Source organism: Ascaphus truei, unplaced genomic scaffold, assembly GCF_040206685.1.
Source record: "Ascaphus truei isolate aAscTru1 unplaced genomic scaffold, aAscTru1.hap1 HAP1_SCAFFOLD_2054, whole genome shotgun sequence".
In the NCBI taxonomy this organism is placed as follows: Eukaryota; Metazoa; Chordata; class Amphibia; order Anura; family Ascaphidae; genus Ascaphus; species Ascaphus truei.
Window position 1 is genome coordinate 1 of NW_027454962.1, and position 27,260 is coordinate 27,260.

The following is a 27,260-nucleotide window of genomic DNA, read 5'->3' on the forward strand; positions in this document are numbered from 1 at the left end:
TCTCCTCTATTACAGGGACCCTCCCCGTATAACTGTCCTGTACCTATCTCTCCTCTATTACAGGGACCCCTCCCCCTATAACTGTCCTGTACCTATCTCTCCTCTATTACAGGGACCCCTCCCCCTATAACTGTCCTGTACCTATCTCTCCTCTATTACAGGGACCCCTCCCCCTATAACTGTCCTGTACCTATCTCTCCTCTATTACAGGGACCCCTCCCCTATAACTGTCCTGTACCTATCTCTCCTCTATTACAGGGACCCCTCCCCGTATAACTGTCCTGTACCTATCTCTCCTCTATTACAGGGACCCCTCCCCCTATAACTGTCCTGTACCTATCTCTCCTCTATTACAGGGACCCCTCCCCTATAACTGTCCTGTACCTATCTCTCCTCTATTACAGGGACCCCTCCCCCTATAACTGTCCTGTACCTATCTCTCCTCTATTACAGGGACCCCTCCCCCTATAACTGTCCTGTACCTATCTCTCCTCTATTACAGGGACCCCTCCCCCTATAACTGTCCTGTACCTATCTCTCCTCTATTACAGGGACCCCTCCCCCTATAACTGTCCTGTACCTATCTCTCCTCTATTACAGGGACCCTCCCCCTATAACTGTCCTGTACCTATCTCTCCTCTATTACAGGGACCCCTCCCCCTATAACTGTCCTGTACCTATCTCTCCTCTATTACAGGGACCCCTCCCCCTATAACTGTCCTGTACCTATCTCTCCTCTATTACAGGGACCCCTCCCCCTATAACTGTCCTGTACCTATCTCTCCTCTATTACAGGGACCCCTCCCCCTATAACTGTCCTGTACCTATCTCTCCTCTATTACAGGGACCCCTCCCCCTATAACTGTCCTGTACCTATCTCTCCTCTATTACAGGGACCCCTCCCCCTATAACTGTCCTGTACCTATCTCTCCTCTATTACAGGGACCCCTCCCCCTATAACTGTCCTGTACCTATCTCTCCTCTATTACAGGGACCCCTCCCCCTATAACTGTCCTGTACCTATCCTCCTCTATTACAGGGACCCCTCCCCCTATAACTGTCCTGTACCTATCTCTCCTCTATTACAGGGACCCCTCCCCCTATAACTGTCCTGTACCTATCTCTCCTCTATTACAGGGACCCCTCCCCCTATAACTGTCCTGTACCTATCTCTCCTCTATTACAGGGACCCCTCCCCCTATAACTGTCCTGTACCTATCCTCCTCTATTACAGGGACCCCTCCCCCTATAACTGTCCTGTACCTATCTCTCCTCTATTACAGGGACCCCTCCCCCTATAACTGTCCTGTACCTATCTCTCCTCTATTACAGGGACCCCTCCCCCTATAACTGTCCTGTACCTATCTCTCCTCTATTACAGGGACCCCTCCCCCTATAACTGTCCTGTACCTATCTCTCCTCTATTACAGGGACCCCTCCCCCTATAACTGTCCTGTACCTATCTCTCCTCTATTACAGGGACCCTCCCCCTATAACTGTCCTGTACCTATCTCTCCTCTATTACAGGGACCCCTCCCCCTATAACTGTCCTGTACCTATCCTCCTCTATTACAGGGACCCCTCCCCCTATAACTGTCCTTACCTATCTCTCTATTACAGGACCCCCCCCTATAACTGTCCTGTACCTATCTCTCCTCTATTACAGGGACCCTCCCCCGTATAACTGTCCTGTACCTATCTCTCCTCTATTACAGGACCCTCCCCCTATAACTGTCCTGTACCTATCTCTCCTCTATTACAGGGACCCTCCCCCTATAACTGTCCTGTACCTATCCCTCCTCTATTACAGGGACCCTCCCCGTATAACTGTCCTGTACCTATCTCTCCTCTATTACAGGGACCTCCCCCTATAACTGTCCTGTACCTATCTCTCCTCTATTACAGGGACCCCTCCCCCTATAACTGTCCTGTACCTATCCCTCCTCTATTACAGGGACCCTCCCCTATAACTGTCCTGTACCTATCCCTCCTCTATTACAGGGACCCCTCACCCTATAACTGTCCTGTACCTATCTCTCCTCTATTACAGGGACCCTCCCCCTATAACTGTCCTGTACCTATCTCTCCTCTATTACAGGGACCCCCCCCTATAACTGTCCTGTACCTATCCCTCCTCTATTACAGGGACCCCTCCCCTATAACTGTCCTGTACCTATCTCTCCTCTATTACAGGGACCCCTCGCCCCTATAACTGTCCTGTACCTATCTCTCCTCTATTACAGGGACCCCTCCCCCTATAACTGTCCTGTACCTATCTCTCCTCTATTACAGGGACCCCTCCCCCTATAACTGTCCTGTACCTATCTCTCCTCTATTACAGGGACCCTCCCCCTATAACTGTCCTGTACCTATCTCTCCTCTATTACAGGGACCCCTCCCCCTATAACTGTCCTGTACCTATCTCTCCTCTATTACAGGGACCCTCCCCCTATAACTGTCCTGTACCTATCTCTCCTATATTACAGGGACCCCTCCCCCTATAACTGTCCTGTACCTATCTCTCTATTACAGGGACCCCTCCCCCTATAACTGTCCTGTACCTATCTCTCTATTACAGGGACCCCCCCCCCCCTATAACTGTCCTGTACCTATCTCTCCTCTATTACAGGGACCCTCCCCGTATAACTGTCCTGTACCTATCTCTCCTCTATTACAAGGACCCTCCCCCTATAACTGTCCTGTACCTATCTCTCCTCTATTACAGGGACCCTCCCCGTATAACTGTCCTGTACCTATCTCTCCTCTATTACAAGGACCCTCCCCCTATAACTGTCCTGTACCTATCCCTCCTCTATTACAGGGACCCCTCCCCTATAACTGTCCTGTACCTATCTCTCCTCTATTACAGGGCCCCTCCCCCTATAACTGTCCTGTACCTATCTCTCCTCTATTACAGGGACCCCTCCCCCTATAACTGTCCTGTACCTATCTCTCCTCTATTACAGGGACCCTCCCCCTATAACTGTCCTGTACCTATCTCTCCTCTATTACAGGGACCCCTCCCCTATAACTGTCCTGTACCTATCTCTCCTCTATTACAGGGACCCCTCCCCCTATAACTGTCCTGTACCTATCTCTCCTCTATTACAGGGACCCCTCCCCTATAACTGTCCTGTACCTATCCTCCTCTATTACAGGGACCCCTCCCCCTATAACTGTCCTGTACCTATCTCTCCTCTATTACAGGGACCCCTCCCCCTATAACTGTCCTGTACCTATCTCTCCTCTATTACAGGGACCCCTCCCCCTATAACTGTCCTGTACCTATCCCTCCTCTATTACAGGGACCCCTCCCCCTATAACTGTCCTGTACCTATCCCTCCTCTATTACAGGGACCCCTCCCCTATAACTGTCCTGTACCTATCTCTCCTCTATTACAGGGACCCCTCCCCCTATAACTGTCCTGTACCTATCTCTCCTCTATTACAGGGACCCCTCCCCCTATAACTGTCCTGTACCTATCTCTCCTCTATTACAGGGACCCCTCCCCCTATAACTGTCCTGTACCTGTCTCTCCTCTATTACAGGGACCCCTCCCCCTATAACTGTCCTGTACCTATCTCTCCTCTATTACAGGGACCCCTCCCCCTATAACTGTCCTGTACCTATCTCTCCTCTATTACAGGGACCCTCCCCTATAACTGTCCTGTACCTATCCCTCCTCTATTACAGGGACCCCTCCCCCTATAACTGTCCTGTACCTATCTCTCCTCTATTACAGGGACCCTCCCCCTATAACTGTCCTGTACCTATCTCTCCTCTATTACAGGACCCCTCCCCCTATAACTGTCCTGTACCTATCTCTCCTCTATTACAGGGACCCCTCCCCTATAACTGTCCTGTACCTATCTCTCCTCTATTACAGGGACCCCTCCCCCTATAACTGTCCTGTACCTGTCTCTCCTCTATTACAGGGACCCCTCCCCTATAACTGTCCTGTACCTATCTCTCCTCTATTACAGGGACCCCTCCCCCTATAACTGTCCTGTACCTATCTCTCCTCTATTACAGAGACACCTCCCCCTATAACTGTCCTGTACCTATCTCTCCTCTATTACAGGGACCCCTCCCCCTATAACTGTCCTGTACCTATCTCTCCTCTATTACAGGGACCCCTCCCCCTATAACTGTCCTGTACCTGTCTCTCCTCTATTACAGGGACCCCTCCCCCTATAACTGTCCTGTACCTATCTCTCCTCTATTACAGGGACCCCTCCCCCTATAACTGTCCTGTACCTATCTCTCCTCTATTACAGGGACCCTCCCCCTATAACTGTCCTGTACCTATCCCTCCTCTATTACAGGGACCCCTCCCCTATAACTGTCCTGTACCTATCTCTCCTCTATTACAGGGACCCCTCCCCCCTATAACTGTCCTGTACCTATCTCTCCTCTATTACAGGGACCCCTCCCCCTATAACTGTCCTGTACCTATCCCTCCTCTATTACAGGGACCCTCCCCCTATAACTGTCCTGTACCTATCCCTCCTCTATTACAGGGACCCCTCCCCCTATAACTGTCCTGTACCTATCCCTCCTCTATTACAGGGACCCCTCCCCTATAACTGTCCTGTACCTATCTCTCCTCTATTACAGGGACCCCTCCCCCTATAACTGTCCTTTACCTATCTCTCCTCTATTACAGGGACCCCTCCCCCTATAACTGTCCTCTATCTCTCCTCTATTACAGGGACCCCTCCCCCTATAACTGTCCTGTACCTGTCTCTCCTCTATTACAGGGACCCCTCCCCCTATAACTGTCCTGTACCTATCTCTCCTCTATTACAGGGACCCCTCCCCCTATAACTGTCCTGTACCTATCCCTCCTCTATTACAGGGACCCCTCCCCCTATAACTGTCCTGTACCTATCTCTCCCCTATTACAGGGACCCCTCCCCCTATAACTGTCCTGTACCTGTCTCTCCTCTATTACAGGGACCCCTCCCCCTATAACTGTCCTGTACCTATCCCTCCTCTATTACAGGGACCCCTCCCCCTATAACTGTCCTGTACCTATCCCTCCTCTATTACAGGGACCCCTCCCCCTATAACTGTCCTGTACCTATCCCTCCTCTATTACAGGGACCCCTCCCCCTATAACTGTCCTGTACCTATCCCTCCTCTATTACAGGGACCCCTCCCCCTATAACTGTCCTGTACCTATCTCTCCTCTATTACAGCCCCCCCCCCCCTATAACTGTCCTGTACCTATCTCTCCTCTATTACAGGGACCCTCCCCTATAACTGTCCTGTACCTATCTCTCCTCTATTACAGGGACCCCTCCCCCTATAACTGTCCTGTACCTATCTCTCCTCTATTACAGGGACCCCTCCCCCTATAACTGTCCTGTACCTATCCCTCCTCTATTACAGGGACCCTCCCCCTATAACTGTCCTGTACCTATCCCTCCTCTATTACAGGGACCCTCCCCCTATAACTGTCCTGTACCTATCTCTCCTCTATTACAGGGACCCCTCCCCCTATAACTGTCCTGTACCTATCCCTCCTCTATTACAGGGACCCTCCCCCTATAACTGTCCTGTACCTATCTCTCCTCTATTACAGGGACCCCTCCCCTATAACTGTCCTGTACCTATCTCTCCTCTATTACAGGGACCCCTCCCCCTATAACTGTCCTGTACCTATCTCTCCTCTATTACAGGGACCCCTCCCCCTATAACTGTCCTGTACCTATCTCTCCTCTATTACAGTGACCCCTCCCCATATAACTGTCCTGTACCTATCTCTCCTCTATTACAGGGACCCTCCCCTATAACTGTCCTGTACCTATCTCTCCTCTATTACAGGGACCCCTCCCCCTATAACTGTCCTGTACCTATCTCTCCTCTATTACAGGGACCCCTCCCCCTATAACTGTCCTGTACCTATCTCTCCTCTATTACAGGGACCCCTCCCCCTATAACTGTCCTGTACCTATCTCTCTATTACAGGGACCCCTCCCCCTATAACTGTCCTGTACCTATCTCTCTATTACAGGGACCCCCCCCCTATAACTGTCCTGTACCTATCTCTCCTCTATTACAGGGACCCTCCCCGTATAACTGTCCTGTACCTATCTCTCCTCTATTACAGGGACCCCTCCCCCTATAACTGTCCTGTACCTATCACCCCTCTATTACAGGACCCCTCCCCCTATAACTGTCCTGTACCTATCTCTCCTCTATTACAGGGATCCCTCCCCCTATAACTGTCCTGTACCTATCTCTCCTCTATTACAGGGACCCCTCCCCCTATAACTGTCCTGTACCTATCTCTCCTCTATTACAGGGACCCCCCCCCCCCTATAACTGTCCTGTACCTATCTCTCCTCTATTACAGGGACCCCTCCCCTATAACTGTCCTGTACCTATCTCTCCTCTATTACAGGGACCCTCCCCGTATAACTGTCCTGTACCTATCTCTCCTCTATTACAGGGACCCCTCCCCCTATAACTGTCCTGTACCTATCTCTCCTCTATTACAGGGATCCCTCCCCCTATAACTGTCCTGTACCTATCTCTCCTCTATTACAGGGACCCCTCCCCCTATAACTGTCCTGTACCTATCTCTCCTCTATTACAGGGACCCTCCCCCTATAACTGTCCTGTACCTATCTCTCCTCTATTACAGGGACCCCTCCCCTATAACTGTCCTGTACCTATCTCTCCTCTATTACAGGGACCCCTCCCCCTATAACTGTCCTGTACCTATCTCTCCTCTATTACAGGGACCCCTCCCCCTATAACTGTCCTGTACCTATCTCTCCTCTATTACAGGGACCCCTCCCCCTATAACTGTCCTGTACCTATCTCTCCTATATTACAGGGACCCCTCCCCCTATAACTGTCCTGTACCTATCTCTCCTCTATTACAGGGACCCCTCCCCCTATAACTGTCCTGTACCTATCTCTCTATTACAGGGACCCCCCCCCCTATAACTGTCCTGTACCTATCTCTCCTCTATTACAGGGACCCTCCCCGTATAACTGTCCTGTACCTATCTCTCCTCTATTACAGGGACCCCTCCCCCTATAACTGTCCTGTACCTATCTCTCCTCTATTACAGGGACCCTCCCCCTATAACTGTCCTGTACCTATCTCTCCTCTATTACAGGGACCCCTCCCCCTATAACTGTCCTGTACCTATCCCTCCTCTATTACAGGGACCCCTCCCCCTATAACTGTCCTGTACCTATCTCTCCTCTATTACAGGGACCCCTCCCCCTATAACTGTCCTGTACCTATCACCCCTCTATTACAGGACCCCTCCCCCTATAACTGTCCTGTACCTATCTCTCCTCTATTACAGGGATCCCTCCCCCTATAACTGTCCTGTACCTATCTCTCCTCTATTACAGGGACCCCTCCCCCTATAACTGTCCTGTACCTATCTCTCCTCTATTACAGGGACCCCTCCCCCTATAACTGTCCTGTACCTATCCCTCCTCTATTACAGGGACCCTCCCCCTATAACTGTCCTGTACCTATCTCTCCTCTATTACAGGGACCCCTCCCCCTATAACTGTCCTGTACCTATCCCTCCTCTTACAGGGACCCCTCCCCTATAACTGTCCTGTACCTATCTCTCCTCTATTACAGGGACCCCTCCCCCTATAACTGTCCTGTACCTATCTCTCCTCTATTACAGGGACCCCTCCCCCTATAACTGTCCTGTACCTACTGTATCTCTCCTCTATTACAGGGACCCCTCCCCCTATAACTGTCCTGTACCTGTCTCTCCTCTATTACAGGGACCCCTCCCCCTATAACTGTCCTGTACCTATCTCTCCTCTATTACAGGGACCCCTCCCGCTATAACTGTCCTGTACCTATCTCTCCTCTATTACAGGGACCCCTCCCCCTATAACTGTCCTGTACCTACTGTATCTCTCCTCTATTACAGGAACCCCTCCCCCTATAACTGTCCTGTACCTATCTCTCCTCTATTACAGGGGCCCTCCCCCTATAACTGTCCTGTACCTATCCCTCCTCTATTACAGGGACCCTCCCCCCCTATAACTGTCCTGTACCTATCCCTCCTCTATTACAGGACCCCTCCCCCTATAACTGTCCTGTACCTATCTCTCCTCTATTACAGGGACCCCTCCCCCTATAACTGTCCTGTACCTATCTCTCCTCTATTACAGGACCCTCCCCCTATAACTGTCCTGTACCTATCTCTCCTCTATTACAGGGACCCCTCCCCCTATAACTGTCCTGTACCTATCTCTCCTCTATTACAGGGACCCCTCCCCCTATAACTGTCCTGTACCTATCTCTCCTCTATTACAGGGACCCTCCCCCTATAACTGTCCTGTACCTATCCCTCCTCTATTACAGGGCCCCTCCCCCTATAACTGTCCTGTACCTATCTCTCCTCTATTACAGGGACCCCTCCCCCTATAACTGTCCTGTACCTATCCCTGCTCTATTACAGGACCCCTCCCCCTATAACTGTCCTGTACCTATCTCTCCTCTATTACAGGGACCCCTCCCCCTATAACTGTCCTGTACCTATCTCTCCTCTATTACAGGGACCCTCCCCCTATAACTGTCCTGTACCTATCTCTCCTCTATTACAGGGACCCTCCCCCTATAACTGTCCTGTACCTATCTCTCCTCTATTACAGGGACCCCTCCCCTATAACTGTCCTGTACCTATCTCTCCTCTATTACAGGGACCCCTCCCCCTATAACTGTCCTGTACCTATCTCTCCTCTATTACAGGGCCCCTCCCCCTATAACTGTCCTGTACCTATCCCTCCTCTATTACAGGGACCCCTCCCCCTATAACTGTCCTGTACCTATCTCTCCTCTATTACAGGGACCCTCCCCCTATAACTGTCCTGTACCTATCCCTCCTCTGTTACAGGGACCCCTCCCCCTATAACTGTCCTGTACCTATCTCTCCTCTATTACAGGGACCCCTCCCCCCTATAACTGTCCTGTACCAATCTCTCCTCTATTACAGGGACCCCTCCACCTATAACTGTCCTGTACCTATCTCTCCTCTATTACAGGGACCCCTCCCCCTATAACTGTCCTGTACCTACTGTATCTCTCCTCTATTACAGGGACCCTCCCCCTATAACTGTCCTGTACCTATCTCTCCTCTATTACAGGGACCCCTCCCCCTATAACTGTCCTGTACCTATCCCTCCTCTATTACAAGGACCCCTCCCCTATAACTGTCCTGTACCTATCTCTCCTCTATTACAGGGACCCCTCCCCCTATAACTGTCCTGTACCTATCCCTCCTCTATTACAAGGACCCCTCCCCTATAACTGTCCTGTACCTATCTCTCCTCTATTACAGGGACCCCTCCCCCTATAACTGTCCTGTACCTATCTCTCCTCTATTACAGGGACCCCTCCCCCTATAACTGTCCTGTACCTATCTCTCCTCTATTACAGGACCCTCCCCCTATAACTGTCCTGTACCTATCCCTCCTCTATTACAGGGACCCCTCCCCTATAACTGTCCTGTACCTATCTCTCCTCTATTACAGGGACCCCTCCCCCTATAACTGTCCTGTACCTATCTCTCCTCTATTACAGGGACCCCTCCCCCTATAACTGTCCTGTACCTATCTCCTCTATTACAGGGACCCCTCCCCCTATAACTGTCCTGTACCTATCTCTCCTCTATTACAGGGACCCCTCCCCCTATAACTGTCCTTTACCTATCTCTCCTCTATTACAGGGACCCCTCCCCCTATAACTGTCCTGTACCTATCTCTCCTCTATTACAGGGACCCCTCCCCTATAACTGTCCTGTACCTATCTCTCCTCTATTACAGGGACCCCTCCCCCTATAACTGTCCTGTACCTATCTCTCCTCTATTACAGGGACCCCTCCCCTATAACTGTCCTGTACCTATCTCTCCTCTATTACAGGGACCCCTCCCCCTATAACTGTCCTGTACCTATCTCTCCTCTATTACAGGGACCCCTCCCCCTATAACTGTCCTGTACCTATCTCCTCTATTACAGGGACCCCTCCCCCTATAACTGTCCTGTACCTATCTCTCCTCTATTACAGGGACCCCTCCCCCTATAACTGTCCTTTACCTATCTCTCCTCTATTACAGGGACCCCTCCCCCTATAACTGTCCTGTACCTATCTCTCCTCTATTACAGGGACCCTCCCCTATAACTGTCCTGTACCTATCTCTCCTCTATTACAGGGTCCCCTCCCCCTATAACTGTCCTGTACCTATCTCTCCTCTATTACAGGGACCCCTCCCCCTATAACTGTCCTGTACCTATCCCTCCTCTATTACAGGGACCCCCCCCCCCCTATAACTGTCCTGTACCTATCCCTCCTCTATTACAGGCCCCCCCCCCCTATAACTGTCCTGTACCTATCTCTCCTCTATTACAGGGACCCCTCCCCCTATAACTGTCCTGTACCTGTCTTTCCTCTATTACAGGGACCCCTCCCCCTATAACTGTCCTGTACCTATCTCTCCTCTATTAGAGGGACCCCTCCCCCTATAACTGTCCTGTACCTATCCCTCCTCTATTACAGGGACCCCTCCCCCTATAACTGTCCTGTACCTATCTCTCCCCTATTACAGGGACCCCTCCCCCTATAACTGTCCTGTACCTGTCTCTCCTCTATTACAGGGACCCCTCCCCCTATAACTGTCCTGTACCTATCTCTCCTCTATTACAGGGACCCCTCCCCCTATAACTGTCCTGTACCTATCTCTCCTCTATTACAGGGACCCCTCCCCCTATAACTGTCCTGTACCTATCCCTCCTCTATTACAGGGACCCCTCCCCCTATAACTGTCCTGTACCTATCTCTCCTCTATTACAGGACCCCTCCCCCTATAACTGCACTGTACCTATCTCTCCTCTATTACAGGGACCCTCCCCCTATAACTGTCCTGTACCTATCTCTCCTCTATTACAGGGACCCCTCCCCCTATAACTGTCCTGTACCCATCCCTCCTCTATTACAGGGACCCTCCCCCTATAACTGTCCTGTACCTATCCCTCCTCTATTACAGGGACCCCTCCCCCTATAACTGTCCTGTACCTATCCCTCCTCTATTACAGGGACCCCCCCCTATAACTGTCCTGTACCTATCTCTCCTCTATTACAGGGACCCCCCCTATAACTGTCCTGTACCTATCTCTCCCCTATTACAGGGACCCCTCCCCCCTATAACTGTCCTGTACCTATCCCTCCTCTATTACAGGGACCCCTCCCCCTATAACTGTCCTGTACCTATATCTCCTCTATTACAGGGACCCCTCCCCCTATAACTGTCCTGTACCTATCTCTCCTCTATTATAGGGACCCCTCCCCCTATAACTGTCCTGTACCTATCTCTCCTCTATTACAGGGACCCCTCCCCCTATAACTGTCCTGTACCTATCTCTCCTCTATTACAGGGACCCTCCCCCTATAACTGTCCTGTACCTATCTCTCCTCTATTACAGGGACCCCTCCCCCTATAACTGTCCTGTACCTATCTCTCCTCTATTACAGGGACCCTCCCCCTATAACTGTCCTGTACCTATCTCTCCTCTATTACAGGGACCCTCCCCCTATAACTGTCCTGTACCTATCTCTCCTCTATTACAGGGACCCCTCCCCCTATAACTGTCCTGTACCTATCCCTCCTCTATTACAGGGACCCCTCCCCCTATAACTGTCCTGTACCTATCTCTCCTCTATTACAGGACCCTCCCCCTATAACTGTCCTGTACCTGTCTCTCCTCTATTACAGGGACCCTCCCCCTATAACTGTCCTGTACCTATCTCTCCTCTATTACAGGGACCCCTCCCCCTATAACTGTCCTGTACCTATCTCTCCTATATTACAGGGACCCCTCCCCCTATAACTGTCCTGTACCTATCTCTCTATTACAGGGACCCCTCCCCCTATAACTGTCCTGTACCTATCTCTCTATTACAGGGACCCCCCCCCTATAACTGTCCTGTACCTATCTCTCCTCTATTACAGGGACCCTCCCCGTATAACTGTCCTGTACCTATCTCTCCTCTATTACAGGGACCCTCCCCCTATAACTGTCCTGTACCTATCTCTCCTCTATTACAGGGACCCCTCCCCCTATAACTGTCCTGTACCTATCTCTCCCCTATTACAGGGGCCCCTCCCCCTATAACTGTCCTGTACCTATCTCTCCTCTATTACAGGGACCCCTCCCCTATAACTGTCCTGTACCTATCTCTCTATTACAGGGACCCCTCCCCCTATAACTGTCCTGTACCTATCTCTCCCCTATTACAGGGGCCCCTCCCCCTATAACTGTCCTGTACCTATCTCTCCTCTATTACAGGGACCCCTCCCCTATAACTGTCCTGTACCTATCCCTCCTCTATTACAGGGACCCCTCCCCCTATAACTGTCCTGTACCTATCTCTCCTCTATTACAGGGACCCCTCCCCCTATAACTGTCCTGTACCTATCTCTCCTCTATTACAGGGACCCCTCCCCCTATAACTGTCCTGTACCTATCCCTCCTCTATTACAGGGACCCCTCCCCTATAACTGTCCTGTACCTATCTCTCCTCTATTACAGGGACCCCTCCCCCTATAACTGTCCTGTACCTATCTCTCCTCTATTACAGGGACCCCTCCCCCTATAACTGTCCTGTACCTGTCTCTCCTCTATTACAGGGACCCCTCCCCCTATAACTGTCCTGTACCTGTCTCTCCTCTATTACAGGGACCCCTCCCCCTATAACTGTCCTGTACCTATCTCTCCTCTATTACAGGGACCCCTCCCCCTATAACTGTCCTGTACCTATCCCTCCTCTATTACAGGGACCCCTCCCCCTATAACTGTCCTGTACCTGTCTCTCCTCTATTACAGGGACCCCTCCCCCTATAACTGTCCTGTACCTATCTCTCCTCTATTACAGGGACCCCTCCCCCTATAACTGTCCTGTACCTATCCCTCCTCTATTACAGGGACCCCTCCCCCTATAACTGTCCTGTACCTATCTCTCCTCTATTACAGGACCCTCCCCTATAACTGTCCTGTACCTATCTCTCCTCTATTACAGGGACCCCCCCTCCCTATAACTGTCCTGTACCTATCTCTCCTCTATTACAGGGACCCCTCCCCCTATAACTGTCCTGTACCTATCTCTCCTCTATTACAGGACCCCTCCCCCTATAACTGTCCTGTACCTATCCCTCCTCTATTACAGGGACCCCTCCCCCTATAACTGTCCTGTACCTATCTCTCCTCTATTACAGGGACCCCTCCCCCTATAACTGTCCTGTACCTATCTCTCCTCTATTACAGGACCCCTCCCCCTATAACTGTCCTGTACCTATCTCTCCTCTATTACAGGGACCCCTCCCCCTATAACTGTCCTGTACCTATCTCTCCTCTATTACAGGGACCCCTCCCCCTATAACTGTCCTGTACCTATCTCTCCTCTATTACAGGGACCCCTCCCCCTATAACTGTCCTGTACCTATCTCTCCTCTATTACAGGGACCCCTCCCCCTATAACTGTCCTGTACCTATCTCTCCTCTATTACAGGACCCCTCCCCCTATAACTGTCCTGTACCTATCCCTCCTCTATTACAGGGACCCCCCCCTATAACTGTCCTGTACCTATCTCTCCTCTATTACAGGGACCCTCCCCCTATAACTGTCCTGTACCTATCCCTCCTCTATTACAGGACCCCCCCCTATAACTGTCCTGTACCTATCTCTCCTCTATTACAGGGACCCCTCCCCCTATAACTGTCCTGTACCTATCTCTCCTCTATTACAGGGACCCCTCCCCCTATAACTGTCCTGTACCTATCTCTCCTCTATTACAGGGACCCCTCCCCTATAACTGTCCTGTACCTATCCCTCCTCTATTACAGGGACCCTCCCCCTATAACTGTCCTGTACCTATCTCTCCTCTATTACAGGGACCCCTCCCCCTATAACTGTCCTGTACCTATCTCTCCTCTATTACAGGGACCCCTCCCCCTATAACTGTCCTGTACCTATCTCTCCTCTATTACAGGGACCCCTCCCCCTATAACTGTCCTGTACCTATCTCTCCTCTATTACAGGGACCCCTCCCCCTATAACTGTCCTGTACCTATCTCTCCTCTATTACAGGGACCCCTCCCCCTATAACTGTCCTGTACCTATCTCTCCTCTATTACAGGGACCCCTCCCCCTATAACTGTCCTGTACCTATCTCTCCTCTATTACAGGGACCCCTCCCCCTATAACTGTCCTGTACCTATCCCTCCTCTATTACAGGGACCCCTCCCCCTATAACTGTCCTGTACCTATCCCTCCTCTATTACAGGGACCCCTCCCCCTATAACTGTCCTGTACCTATCCCTCCTCTATTACAGGGACCCCTCCCCTATAACTGTCCTGTACCTATCTCTCCTCTATTACAGGGACCCCTCCCCCTATAACTGTCCTGTACCTATCTCTCCTCTATTACAGGGACCCCTCCCCCTATAACTGTCCTGTACCTATCTCTCCTCTATTACAGAGACCCCTCCCCTATACCTTTCCTGTACCTATCCCTCCTCTATTACAGGGACCCCTCCCCCTATAACTGTCCTGTACCTATCTCTCCTCTATTACAGGAACCCCTCCCCCTATAACTGTCCTGTACCTATCTCTCTATTACAGGACCCCTCCCCCTATAACTGTCCTGTACCTATCTCTCTATTACAGGGACCCTCCCCCTATAACTGTCCTGTACCTATCTATCCTCTATTACAGGGACCCCTCCCCCTATAACTGTCCTGTACCTATCTCTCCTCTATTACAGGGACCCCTCCCCCTATAACTGTCCTGTACCTATCTCTCCTCTATTACAGGGACCCTCCCCCTATAACTGTCCTGTACCTATCTCTCCTCTATTACAGGGACCCCTCCCCCTATAACTGTCCTGTACCTATCTCTCCTCTATTACAGGGACCCCTCCCCCTATAACTGTCCTGTACCTATCTCTCCTCTATTACAGGGACCCCTCCCCCTATAACTGTCCTGTACCTATCTCTCCTCTATTACAGAGACCCCTCCCCTATACCTTTCCTGTACCTATCCCTCCTCTATTACAGGGACCCCTCCCCCTATAACTGTCCTGTACCTATCTCTCCTCTATTACAGGGACCCCTCCCCCTATAACTGTCCTGTACCTATCTCTCTATTACAGGACCCCTCCCCCTATAACTGTCCTGTACCTATCTCTCTATTACAGGGACCCCTCCCCCTATAACTGTCCTGTACCTATCTCTCCTCTATTACAGGGACCCCTCCCCTATAACTGTCCTGTACCTATCTCTCCTCTATTACAGGGACCCCTCCCCCTATAACTGTCCTGTACCTATCTCTCCTCTATTACAGGGACCCCTCCCCCTATAACTGTCCTGTACCTGTCTCTCCTCTATTACAGGGACCCCTCCCCCTATAACTGTCCTGTACCTATCTCTCCTCTATTACAGGGACCCCTCCCCCTATAACTGTCCTGTACCTATCCCTCCTCTATTACAGGGACCCCTCCCCTATAACTGTCCTGTACCTATCTCTCCTCTATTACAGGACCCCTCCCCCTATAACTGTCCTGTACCTATCTCTCTCTATTACAGGTTCCTCCCCCTATAACGTTTCTCCCCTTGTTCTGTAGGAACTTGATGATGTGATTAGATATATGAAGATGTCAGAAATTAGTGCGGTCAGTACGAGGAAGAGCGATGTTTGGCCGCGAGAGATTGGTCAGTGTATCTTTGTATTATTATTAATATGTTTGTGCTGTAAGTGTGTGTACCTCCCTTCTGTCTGTGTCACTGTGTCACTGTGTCACCCTGCGGGGGGAGGGACAGACTCATTGCTCCCTTCTGTCTGAGTCACTGTGTCACCCTGCGGGGGGAGGGACAGACTCATTGCTCCCTTCTGTCTGAGTCACTGTGTCACCCTGCGGGGGGAGGGACAGACTCATAGCTCCCTTCTGTCTGTGTCACTGTGTCACCCTGCGGGGGGAGGGACAGACTCATAGCTCCCTTCTGTCTGTGTCACTCTGTCACCCTGCGGGGGGAGGGACAGACTCATAGCTCCCTTCTGTCTGTGTCACTGTGTTACTCTGTGGGGGGAGGGACAGGCTCATAGCTCCCTTCTGTCTGTGTCACTGTGTCACCCTGTGGGGGGAGGGACAGACTCATAGCTCCCTTCTGTCTGTGTCACTGTGTCACCCTGCGGGGGAGGGACAGTCTCATAGCTCCCTTTGTGTTAGATCAGACCAAACGTCTGCAGAGTATCTGTCCCTGTCCAAATTGTTTCCTATGTAGGTAGTGCATGCACGAGAAGAATCACACTGACACCAAGTTCAGAATGATAATGCTTCCTTTATTGTTACAGCCCGCGTTTTCTAATATAGGGGCTCAGGGGAGAGATTGTATGCAAAAAGGGGCTATCTTATCTAAGGGTTGTGTGCAAATGCACATGTCAGTGTCTCATTGGTTCTTGTTAGGTCATGTCCTTGTATGGTCTTGTTATTGTAGTTTAGTGGACACATCAGCTTTGGGTGTAGTTCCGGGTTGGGCGCCATCTTCCATACTCGATGGGAGGGGGATCTGCGGTAGCCATTTTGAGTAAGGATCATAGGCATAGCGAGGTACACATTACAGATGAAGAAATAGGCATTTTATCCAATCCATCACAGTCCCCCCTTGAAATGTCTATTTCTGAGTCTGTCCCTATTGGTATACTAACTCATCTGTCCGGATGTGCCTGGGAACTCTTTTGTGCTGTACGTTAGACGAGTCATGGCTTGTCCATGACCCCCCTTGCCACAGACTTTGCACATAAGGAAGTCAGATGCTGTCCCTATGGGTTTATACTATTGTACTTAACTGGGAGGGACTGTAACGGGGTAAATGGACCATCTTCCCAGAGTGGAGTATTATTATCTGACTGCAGAAAAAAGGTAGGAGTGCTATTGTCAACAGCTTTGGGCATGAACTTTTTAAAACATGGGAGAACACAGCAGACAATAATCACAAACAAAACAAAAATAATAACTATTGCGATGCCTATTTGGGCAAGAATCTTTTTCCATCCTGTTAGCCAACCAAAATACTGGTCCCATGGGTCAGTAATCCCGGAATTCTTCTTGAGTTCAATTGACAGTTCTTCTAATTTCTTAATGGCTAATGTGACTTTACCATTGGGGCCGGTGTTATTGGGAATGTAGGTACAACAGGTTCCCGTATTCTCAATCATCTTGCAAACACCTCCCTTCTCGGCTAGAATCATATCTAAAGCCATTCTATTCTGGAAGGTCATATAAGATGTTGGAGCTAATTGGTCCGCAATACCTTGTAATGCATCTGTGGTGTAATTGACAAACCGTTGTTGGTTGTAATACACATAATTAATCTAATCAACGTTTTTATTGATGGTAACTATGGGAATCAGAGATTCAAATCCCGCTATAACCTGGTCCCTGGCTTTAAACTGGTCGGGCACCCCCCTCGGGACTCCTATAGCATCGATATAAACATGAGGGTCAAAACTACCGGGGAGGGTGGAGCGTTGGGTGTGGTGGTGTGTTGTAGGGACGTTATTGTCTGGGGAATGGTCTGCGAGAATATGTAAGGGCATCGGGACTTTTGCTAGGGCGCACTCTCCAGTCCAGTTCCCTTCTAATCTGGTCCGAATCTTTAGATCCCCACATATCCAATAGATATCGCCTAATGATTGGACCTGGTTCTGGACCAGTGTTCCGGAGAGATGACTATATTTAGAACAATATCCAAAGGTGAAATTACCCAAAAATCTACCTTTATGGTAGTGGTTAGCATAACAGGTGTAGTTCCCCTGGTATATTGTAATCCCTTCCTCAGGCCGGGGTGCCTTTGTGATTATAGGGTATTCTCTTTTCCAGACTTCACAGGAGGTGTGGTCAGTGGAGGTGTTGGTGAATAAACTGAGGAAACAGTCCTCACTGTCCTCTGGGATATTGAGGGGCACTGTGCCCAAATGGGGTCTAGCACTACCACAGACATAACAATTGGATCTATTATGACTGTTTGCACTATATCGCATCCATTCAAGCCACAAATTGGTGTCAGAGAATCCAGTTTCCGTGGCCATAGTATCCTCAAATGTGGGGTTAGCTATTGCCACCATGTTTTCCAATGTATGGAAATGTGTTTTAAGGGTTTTTTTCTCTGGCTTGGGGTTTTAAGGGTTTGACATCTGTCAATCTTTGGAATTATACATATCCTGTATTTTGAACTTCCCGTAGGCCCCCCTTGTACCTCCTTTCATCCAAGTCCCTAGAACATATACACCAACGTCCCCGGGGCTTGGGTTTTCTATAGTTAGTGTGAGTTTCATTATTTTACCCGTCTCACCACTGACTAGACATGTACCGGTTTTTAGCAAGGTCATCCGACTAATTAGAGACTTGCCATTTCTGACCTTCCTTGCTAGGCCATTTTGTGGTCGGTATCCCCAATCTGTTCCCGTGTTCCATCCTACTGCTCCCCAGTAATCACATTCCTGTCCCAGTGGGAATCCGTTACACATACATAGGTGGACCTGGAACCGGAATCGCCGTATAGATTACATTGCCAATGTGTTGAGGGGCAGCTGACTATATTACAATAATCAAAGGAGAAGGTAGCTACATAAGTATTGAATGAATGATACCAAAACGTGACTGCCCCTTCATGTTGGGTGATAGCAACCTCTTGTGCCCCCCAGACCCAACAAGCAAAGGATATATAGAATCATTTTCCTTCTGAGGTGTCCTCGTTGGGAGCTGGAACCTTCTTGCAATGAGAGGCGTGTATCCAGGTGTTCTTGCCTGCTAGTTTGACTGATGTGGCTGTGGTCAACAGAACTTGGGAAGGACCATCATATCTGGGCTCTAGGGAGTTTTTCCTTACAAATTTCTTCACGAGTACCCAGTCTCCGGGCACGAGTCTATGAGTCCCGGTATCTAGATCTGGATCTGGAATAGAAGAAAACACTCGTCGATATATATTGGTTAGTTCTTGCGCTAAGGCAGTTACATATTTGGTCAAAACATCAGACTGCATTTGTAACTGCCGTGGGTAGTAACAACCAAGTTTGGGGGCAGTACCAAACAGTATCTCAAATGGGGATAGAGCATGTTCCCCTCTTGGGGTGTATCGAACACTGAACAATGCAATGGGTAGACTATCTGGCCAGGGCATATTTGTTTCCTGTCCATTCATTCTTTCTACCTTTCCGCTACTCTAGGGATGGTATGGGGTGTGGAAAGCAAGGGTTGTCCCTAGCGCGGACCAAATTTCTTTAGCTAGCGTAGCAGTGAAAGCGGGGCCTTGGTCGCTTTCTATTACTTCAGGTACCCCATATCTACAAACCACCTCTGTCAGGAGTTTTTTTGCTGTTGTTTTCGCAGTGAGATTGGTGACAGGATAGGCTTCTGGCCATCCTGAAAACATATCTACAATTACTAACGCATACTGTATTCAAAACGGCCCGACTTTGGCATCTGAATATGGTCAATCTGGATACGCTGGAAAGGGTATAAGGGCCTTGCAAGGTGTTTCTGCGGTGGTTTTTCCACACGTCCTGGGTTACACTTTGCACAAATTGTACATGATTTGCAGAAATTACTAGTCATTGGGGTAATTCCAGGCGCCACATAGTATTTGTCGATCAGTGCATTCATAAAAGTCTTCGAGAGATGTGCTGCTCCATGTGCCCATTGTACCACAACAGGATACAGTGCCCGTGGCAGACAAAGTTTATTTTTGTACTCGTAAATTTCTTCTTGGGGTGATGCACCTCTTTTCTTCCAGCTTTCCTTTTCTTTTCTTCCTTTGTTGCAGATTCTTGCAACTTCTTCAGATATTCTCGATTTACTGGGAGGTTCTGCATTAACGGAACCATCCTTGTCGTGTCCACTCGATCTTCCACTTCTCGTATCCCGCTGGCAGCTTGTTTTGCCGCGGCATCCGCCAGATGATTTCCTCTGGCTTCTCTGTGTTCAGTTTCCTATGGGCTTTTACCTTTAGGATGGCCACATGGCTTGGAAGGAGTAGGGCGTCCATCAGAGCTTGTATAGCTGAGCTGTGTTTCACTGGTGTTCCTGCTGCTGTCAGAAATCCCCTGGTTTGCCAAATGACGCCAAAATCGTGTGCTACACCAAAAGCATATCTAGAGTCAGTGTAAATATTCGCCGTTTGTCCTTCTGCCAGTTTACACGCTGCAGTGAGAGCTTGTAGTTCAGCCTCTTGTGCGAATGCTGTTGACAGTAGTGTGCTTGCCAGTAGGACCACAGAGTCTGTGGTAACAGCATAACCCGTATGGTAGGTGCCTTGTTGATCAGCATATCAAGAACCATCCACAAACAGGATTAGATCTGGGTTCTGTATCGGCGTTTCACTCACCATGGGCAGATGAGCTGTTTCTAGCTTCATGAGTTCGAAGCAATCATGGGGTAGGTCGACTCCAGCTGTGCTTTGTTCTTGTTCGTGTCCCTGCACATCTCCCCCCTCGGGAAGTGGAAGAAGAGTGGAGGGGTTAAGCACTTGGCATCGGAGAAGTGTGACATTGTCTGGAATGAAAAGCGAGCATTGCAACCTGAGGTGTCTGGCAGCGGACAGATGTTTTGGCTGTGTCTGATTGAGAAAAGCAGCAATGTCATGTGGTGCCAGGAGAATGAGGTCATGCCCTAGAACGATATCCGAAGTTTTATCCAGCAGTGCTTGAGCAGCAAAGACAGGACGGTCCACCACGAGCCACAGCGTCGAGACGGCTGGAGTAATAACCAATAGGTCGACATCGGCCAGCGTGTGGCAGTGTTAACACTCCAGTTGCATGTCCATTTCTTTTCTGATACGAAAAGCTTGAAGGGTAAATCATAGTCTGGGAGGCCCAAGGCAGGGGCAGAGGATATTACCTGTTTGAGAACAGTGAAATTCTTGGAAGCCTCTGGGGTCATCTGGAAAAGATTTGTTGTTAAAACATCGTACAATGGTTGCATCTTTTACTGCTCGAAGATCTTGAACCATTCTATACTTATCAGGTTCACCTTTCGCGGTGCCTTTCTTTACAGGGAAAAGAGGGGTATTGCAGGGTGAGGTGCAAGGTATTAAAGCGCCATTTGCAAGGTGAGCCTTAACATGTTTCGTGATAGCATCAGCTTGTGCTATCTTTAGTGGGTGTTGCGGTTTACGGGGAAGCGGGGCCCCTTGTTTGAGCTGTACAACAATGGGTGGTACCGTTAAGTGCCCGATATCCTCAGGGCCGGTGGACCATAATTTGGACGGGATCCTATCCATGACAGCGGGTGGTATACTGGCAGCTGAGGGTTTGTCCGCTAATGCCAAAAGTATCGGAAGGGAACAAAGGGCAGAGACATCTGACTCCCAGAGCGGGGAGGTTACATCAATGGTGTCGTCCTCGGAGAATATTATGGAGGCCTGTAACCTGGATAAAACATCAGCGCCAAGCAGATTAAGCGGGCAGTTAGAGGAAACTACAAATCGTGCAAATAGTTCAGGGTAGGGACCTATCTGCAGGGGTCGTGTTAATGGGCTAGAGCGCGGTGTGCCATCTACCCCCACACATGAAACATCAATATCAGACAAATAGGAAGGGTCGGGTATGTCTGCAGCTCTAATTACACTCCTGGCTGCACCTGTGTCTACCAGGAAGGGGGTGAGGTGACCTTCTATGGGTATTATAACCTGGGCTAGGGGACCTTATCCTTCCCGGGCGGCTACGGCTAGAAGGGGGGTTGACACAGGCTTGCTGGATTCCTAGCGGGGCTGGTCCCCACCATGATTGGTGGGCTGAAAGGGCATTTGACGGGGAGGTAGCTGGTCATCGGGGTAGTGATTGTCCCTGCCCTGATCCCACTGGGAATGACTGTTTCCGGGGTTATATTGATTCCTGCGGGGGCGTCTAGGTGCCGTGTAGTTCCTTTTAAAATGGCCGGCCTGGCCGCAATTAAAACAAGTGGGAGGTGGCCGTGGCTCATACTGCACATGATTGTAACCTTGGCCATAAGTGGGGGCAGAGACATTCTCCGCCAACATAATAGGGGTGGTTTTCTTCAGGGCCTGACTTGATTCAAGACCCTTCGCTACCAACAAAAGGGTACCTAGAGGGAGTACCCGGAATTCTGGTCGTGCCATAATGAAACCTTTCCGAATGGGTGCCTCGAGTCCGGCTACAAATGCAGCAGATAACATATGACTATGGGCTTTGTTGTAGGGGGTAAAGCCTAAATCGGAAAAAACCTGGGATAGTCTGATATGGAATTTCTCCACTGATTCCCCTTTTTCCTGAGTCACATCCTGTATATTGGTGGCTTGGTCAGCCAGCTTTTCCCTGGCCCAGTCACGTAATTGGTCACAAAAGTACACCCCGGAGGCATATGTATCATCGCCTGTCACCATAGCGTCCGTCAGGCTTTTTTCCATTATGGGCCAGTATGCTTCCCCCGCCTTAATTTCGCATAAACTAACCAAATCCCGTCAAGCTGCCGAGTACGTTTTTTGGATCTGGGCCACTCTACGATAAAAGGGCATAGGTTGTTTCTCCGGGTCTGGTAGGGTGGTTACCAGGGAGGAGGCTTGGGGGGGGGGGGAGGGAAGGTGACATACATTGTTGGGGCGCCTTCTACCTGCTTGGTCGTCTGCCCATATAACCTTGGGCCGCGGTCGGGTACAGGGGGGGGGTCTGGGGTTGGTGTTCCAGGTCATGTTCGCCTCCTGCGCAGCGGCCTGTGACTCAACATCTGAGTCAAAACTATCAGGCGCACTGTAGTGGACACTGCTGCTGGGTCTGTGTGCTATTGTTGTGTCGGGGTAGACTTGAATCCCTCCCGCTGGGGCAGTGGTTGGGGTGAAAGGGCTGGCATTAGGGGCGTAGTTGGGGTGTAATAGGAACCGCCCGCCTGCAGTACAGGATATAGTTGTGCTACATGGGCAGTCGAGGTTGGTTTGTCATCCGTGGGCGGGGTAGTGGGTTGTATAGGTGGGGGTGCTGCTGGAGCTGGGAGCGAAGGTAACAAAGGAGTGAGTACGGGTGAATCAGTCACACGGAGGCGCTGCGCAACACAATTATAACAATCTTCCCGGCATTGGGGATTTCGGGTGCCACACCTCACACATGTCCAGGGGGGTGGGTCAGCACCAGCATAGGGTGGGGGTTGGTCTTTTTCAGTGGGGTCACTTGTACAGTCGCCGCAAGGGTGATAGAGAAACACAACCTTCCCTCCCTTTTCTATCTCCTGCTCGGTCCATTTTTCTCTGTGGACAGCCTTGGCGACATTAAACCAGGCTTCCGCTGTCTTCAGCAGGTTGTTATCACTCAACATTCCTCTCTTTTCTTTCAATATTTTTCGCCACTCTTCTGGCTGGAATCTGCCTTTCCCTGTGCTAATTCCACATACTTTAAACAGCCTACTTGCTTTCTTAACATACTCCTTTCCCTCTCTCTCGGCCACTAGGTGGTAGGCTAAGACTCCTTTCTCTGTCTTACTCGCCTGTGCTCCCATGTTTTACACTTTATGGGCCACCCAACTTGAATCCGAGTTTCTTCACTCTCTTTTTCTCACTTTCTTTTTTACTGTAAAGCGTACGTTAACGCGGAAAACCAGTTCGGGCAGCTTAACGTCTAGGGGTTGTCGCCCAAGTAACTGTGGGCTATATCCTTCCTCTTTTCCTCTCAACAATCCCCACCCGTCCTCATGAATTCCCAACATTAATCCACAAACACATTTTGGACATGACATGCCACTTGATTACGAGAGAGAGGAAAAGGTTGTTCAGGAATTAGTCGGCAGAGTACCGCGCTGTTACCAACCGTAACACGCACCTCAACACTCCTCCCTCCGCAACGCGCACACCGCGCTGTCACTACCGGGAAAATTGTGTTCCTCTCTGTCTGACTTTCCCTTCCCCATTCCCCTCCTTCCACCAAGTTTATAACGTACAATGACAAGACCCCAAGTCGGCCGGCAAAAATCCCACTCCACTTCGATCTCCCACTTGCGGCACCGACTAACACGTATAAACATATACCGGGTGACCGATAGTCTAGGTAACAGGTTCGAGTTTAAAACGGGCTCCGGGCAAGATATCTACCTGTCTTTTGGTGACCTTCGGAGAGCCGTATGAGACACAGAAATAGACCAACAGCGGAGACAGTGCGTATCGGTAGATAATAAATGTTATCTTACCGTACTCCAGAGGTGATCAATCTCCTGCCGCGTCCGTATTTGGTCCACCTCGGTCCCTCTGTCCAGGGCTGTCTGTTGGTTCACAGCCCGGAGCCCCACGTTGGGCGCCAGCTGTGTTAGATCAGACCAGATGTCTGCAGAGTATCTGACCCCGTCCAAATTGTTTCCTATGTAGGTAGTGCATGCACGAGAAGAATCACACTGACACCAAGTTCAGAATGATAATGCTTCCTTTATTGTTACAGCCCGTGTTTTCTTATATAGGGGCTCAGGGCAGAGATTGTATGCAAGAAGGGGCTGTCTTATCTAAGGGTCTAAGGGCCGTGTGCAAATGAACATGTCAGTGTCTCATTGGTTCTTGTTAGGTCATGTCCTTGTATGGTCTTGTTATTGTAGTTTAGTGGACACATCAGCTTTGGGTGTAGTTCCGGGTTGGGCGCCATCTTCCATACTCGATGGGAGGGGGAGCTGCGGTAGCCATTTTGAGTAAGGATCATAGGCATAGCGAGGTACACATTACAGATGAAGAAATAGGCATTTTATCCAATCCATCACACCTTCTGTCTGTGTCACTGTGTCACCCTGCGGGGGAGGAACAGGCTCATAGCTCCCTTCTGTCTGTGTCACTGTGTCACCCTGCGGGGGAGGGACAGGCTCATAGCTCCCTTCTGTCTGTGTCACTGTGTCACCCTGCGGGGGAGGGACAGGCTCATAGCTCCCTTCTGTCTGTGTCACTGTGTCACCCTGCGGGGGAGGGACAGACTCATAGCTCCCTTCTGTCTGTGTCACCCTGCGGGGGGAGGGACAGACTCATAGCTCCCTTCTGCCTGTGTCACTGTGTCACTCTGGAGGGGGAGGCTCATAGCTCCCTTCTGTCTGTGTCACTCTGCGGGGGGAGGGACAGACTCATAGCTCCCTTCTGCCTGTGTCACTGTGTCACCCTGCGGGGGGAGGGACAGCCTCATAGCTCCCTTCTGTCTGTGTCACTGTGTCACCCTGCGGGGGGAGGGACAGACTCATAGCTCCCTTCTGCCTGTGTCACTGTGTCACCCTGCGGGGGGAGGGACAGACTCATAGCTCCTTCTGTCTGTGTCACTGTGTCACCCTGCGGGGGGAGGGACAGGCACATAGCTCCCTTCTGTCTGTCACTGTGTCACCCTGCGGGGGAGGGACAGGCTCATAGCTCCCTTCTGTCTGTGTCACTGTGTCACCCTGCGGGGAGAGGGACAGGCTCATAGCTCCCTTCTGTCTGTGTCACTGTGTCACCCTGCGGGGGGGAGGGACAGACTCATAGCTCCCTTCTGTCTGTGTCACTGTGTCACCCTGCGGGGGGAGGGACAGACTCATAGCTCCCTTCTGCCTGTGTCACTGTGTCACCCTGCGGGGGGAGGGACAGACTCATAGCTCCTTCTGTCTGTGTCACTGTGTCACCCTGTGGGGAGAGGGGGGGGGGGCAGACTTATAGCTCCCTACTGTCTGTGTCACTGTGTCACCCTGCCGGGGGAGGGACAGACTCATAGCTCCCTTCTGCCTGTGTCACTGTGTCACCCTGCGGGGGGAGAGACAGTGTCATAGCTCCCTTCTGTCTGTGTCACCCTGCGGGGGAGGGACAGTCTCATAGCTCCCTTCTGTCTGTGTCACTGTGTCACCCTGTGGGGAGAGGGGGAGGGACAGACTCATAGCTCCCTTCTGTCTGTGTCAGTGTCACCCTGCCGGGGGAGGGACAGACTCATAGCTCCCTTCTGCCTGTGTCACTGTGTCACCCTGCGGGGGAGGGGGAGAGGGATCCGCACCCTGCGGGTGGGGGTCCGCGCCCAGTGGGGGAAAGGGGTGGTCCGTGCCCTGCGAGGGGGGGGTCCGTGCCGCGCCCTGCGGGGGGGCGTGCATTCCTGCGGGGGGAGGGGCCGCCATTCGGGGGAGGGGCCACCCTGCGGTGGGTCCGTGCATTCCTGTGGGGGAAGGGGGGGTCCGTGCATTCCTGCGGGGGAGGGGCCAGTGTCACACACTCAGTGCCCCATCTCTCGCATTTAGAATCGGATGACGATTACTCTTATTATAACGGAGTGGATGATGATGATGACGGGAGCTGGGAGAGGAGTTCTGTGCCCGGCACGTACTGCGGCCTGCGGCGCTCCTTCCTCTGCTCACAGGGCCCCGCTGGGAACCACTCGCTGGATATTAAGCTGCCGTCTCTGCAGAAGATCACTCCGGAGGTGAGAGGACTGATCCCGTATGGGAGTGTGTTACCCTATATCCCCCTATATCCCTGTCACTGCAAGCGTGGGGACACAACGTATACTAGCCATGGCAAAGAACAAAGTGACCTAATGACACTTAATGGGTTGAAGGGTCAGTCCCACGTAGGGGCAAAGTGACCTAATGACAGGACGTGGTTAATGGGTTGAAGTGTCAGTCCCACTGTCACGGGAGACAAGGGTTATTAACACTTTTATAGCGGGATCATTGATTGAGCAAAGCAAGGAGGTAAAATAAATGGTAATTTATTCCAGTAAAAGACACACACACAATGTAACACAATTTGCAGGGTTAACACACTTACTGGGAACGGGGTTAACAAAATACACTTTCTTGGAACGAAATGTTAACAACTGACCTCTGTAGGAGTCCTTTCCCATGACCGGGAGGTACTCATGAAAGTCCTGGAACTGATTTCGGTACAATCCCAGCCACGACCGCTACGAAAGCGGGACTTAGAAACTTCTGAAATCTCTGAAGCCGGCGCGCGTCTATTTCTCACAGAGAATCTTTTTGGGATCTTGAATTTGCCGCTGATGGTTTGGCGCTTGGAATATGAGGTCCTGATTAGCTGCAAGGTTTCTTATAGGTTTTAGAGTCCAATTCAGAAACCACTACAGCCAATCAGCGCGCGGGAATTCTCCTGCCAGCCTATCACCGATTTGCCGGTATTCTGAAGCCGGGCGGGCACCGATTTGGATTCTGCTAAGGGGCATGCGTCAACCTGGCACCTCTGCCTCTTAGTATATCCATCCCCCCTGCTGTCCGG

The 27,260-nt window shown here is 50.7% G+C and overlaps 1 protein-coding gene across 1 annotated transcript in view; it reads left to right on the forward strand.

Annotated features, from left to right (window-relative positions):
* The first annotated feature begins 15,639 nt into the window (after positions 1-15,639).
* The window catches only part of LOC142477222 (uncharacterized), a 28,675-nt gene continuing 17,054 nt past the window's right edge, over positions 15,640-27,260 (forward strand). Inside the window, exons 1-2 of the mRNA XM_075582219.1 lie at positions 15,640-15,761; positions 26,267-26,448. Of these exons, the coding sequence (XP_075438334.1) occupies positions 15,698-15,761; positions 26,267-26,448 (246 nt within the window). The 5' untranslated portion in view covers positions 15,640-15,697. The remainder of the gene's footprint in view (positions 15,762-26,266; positions 26,449-27,260) is intronic.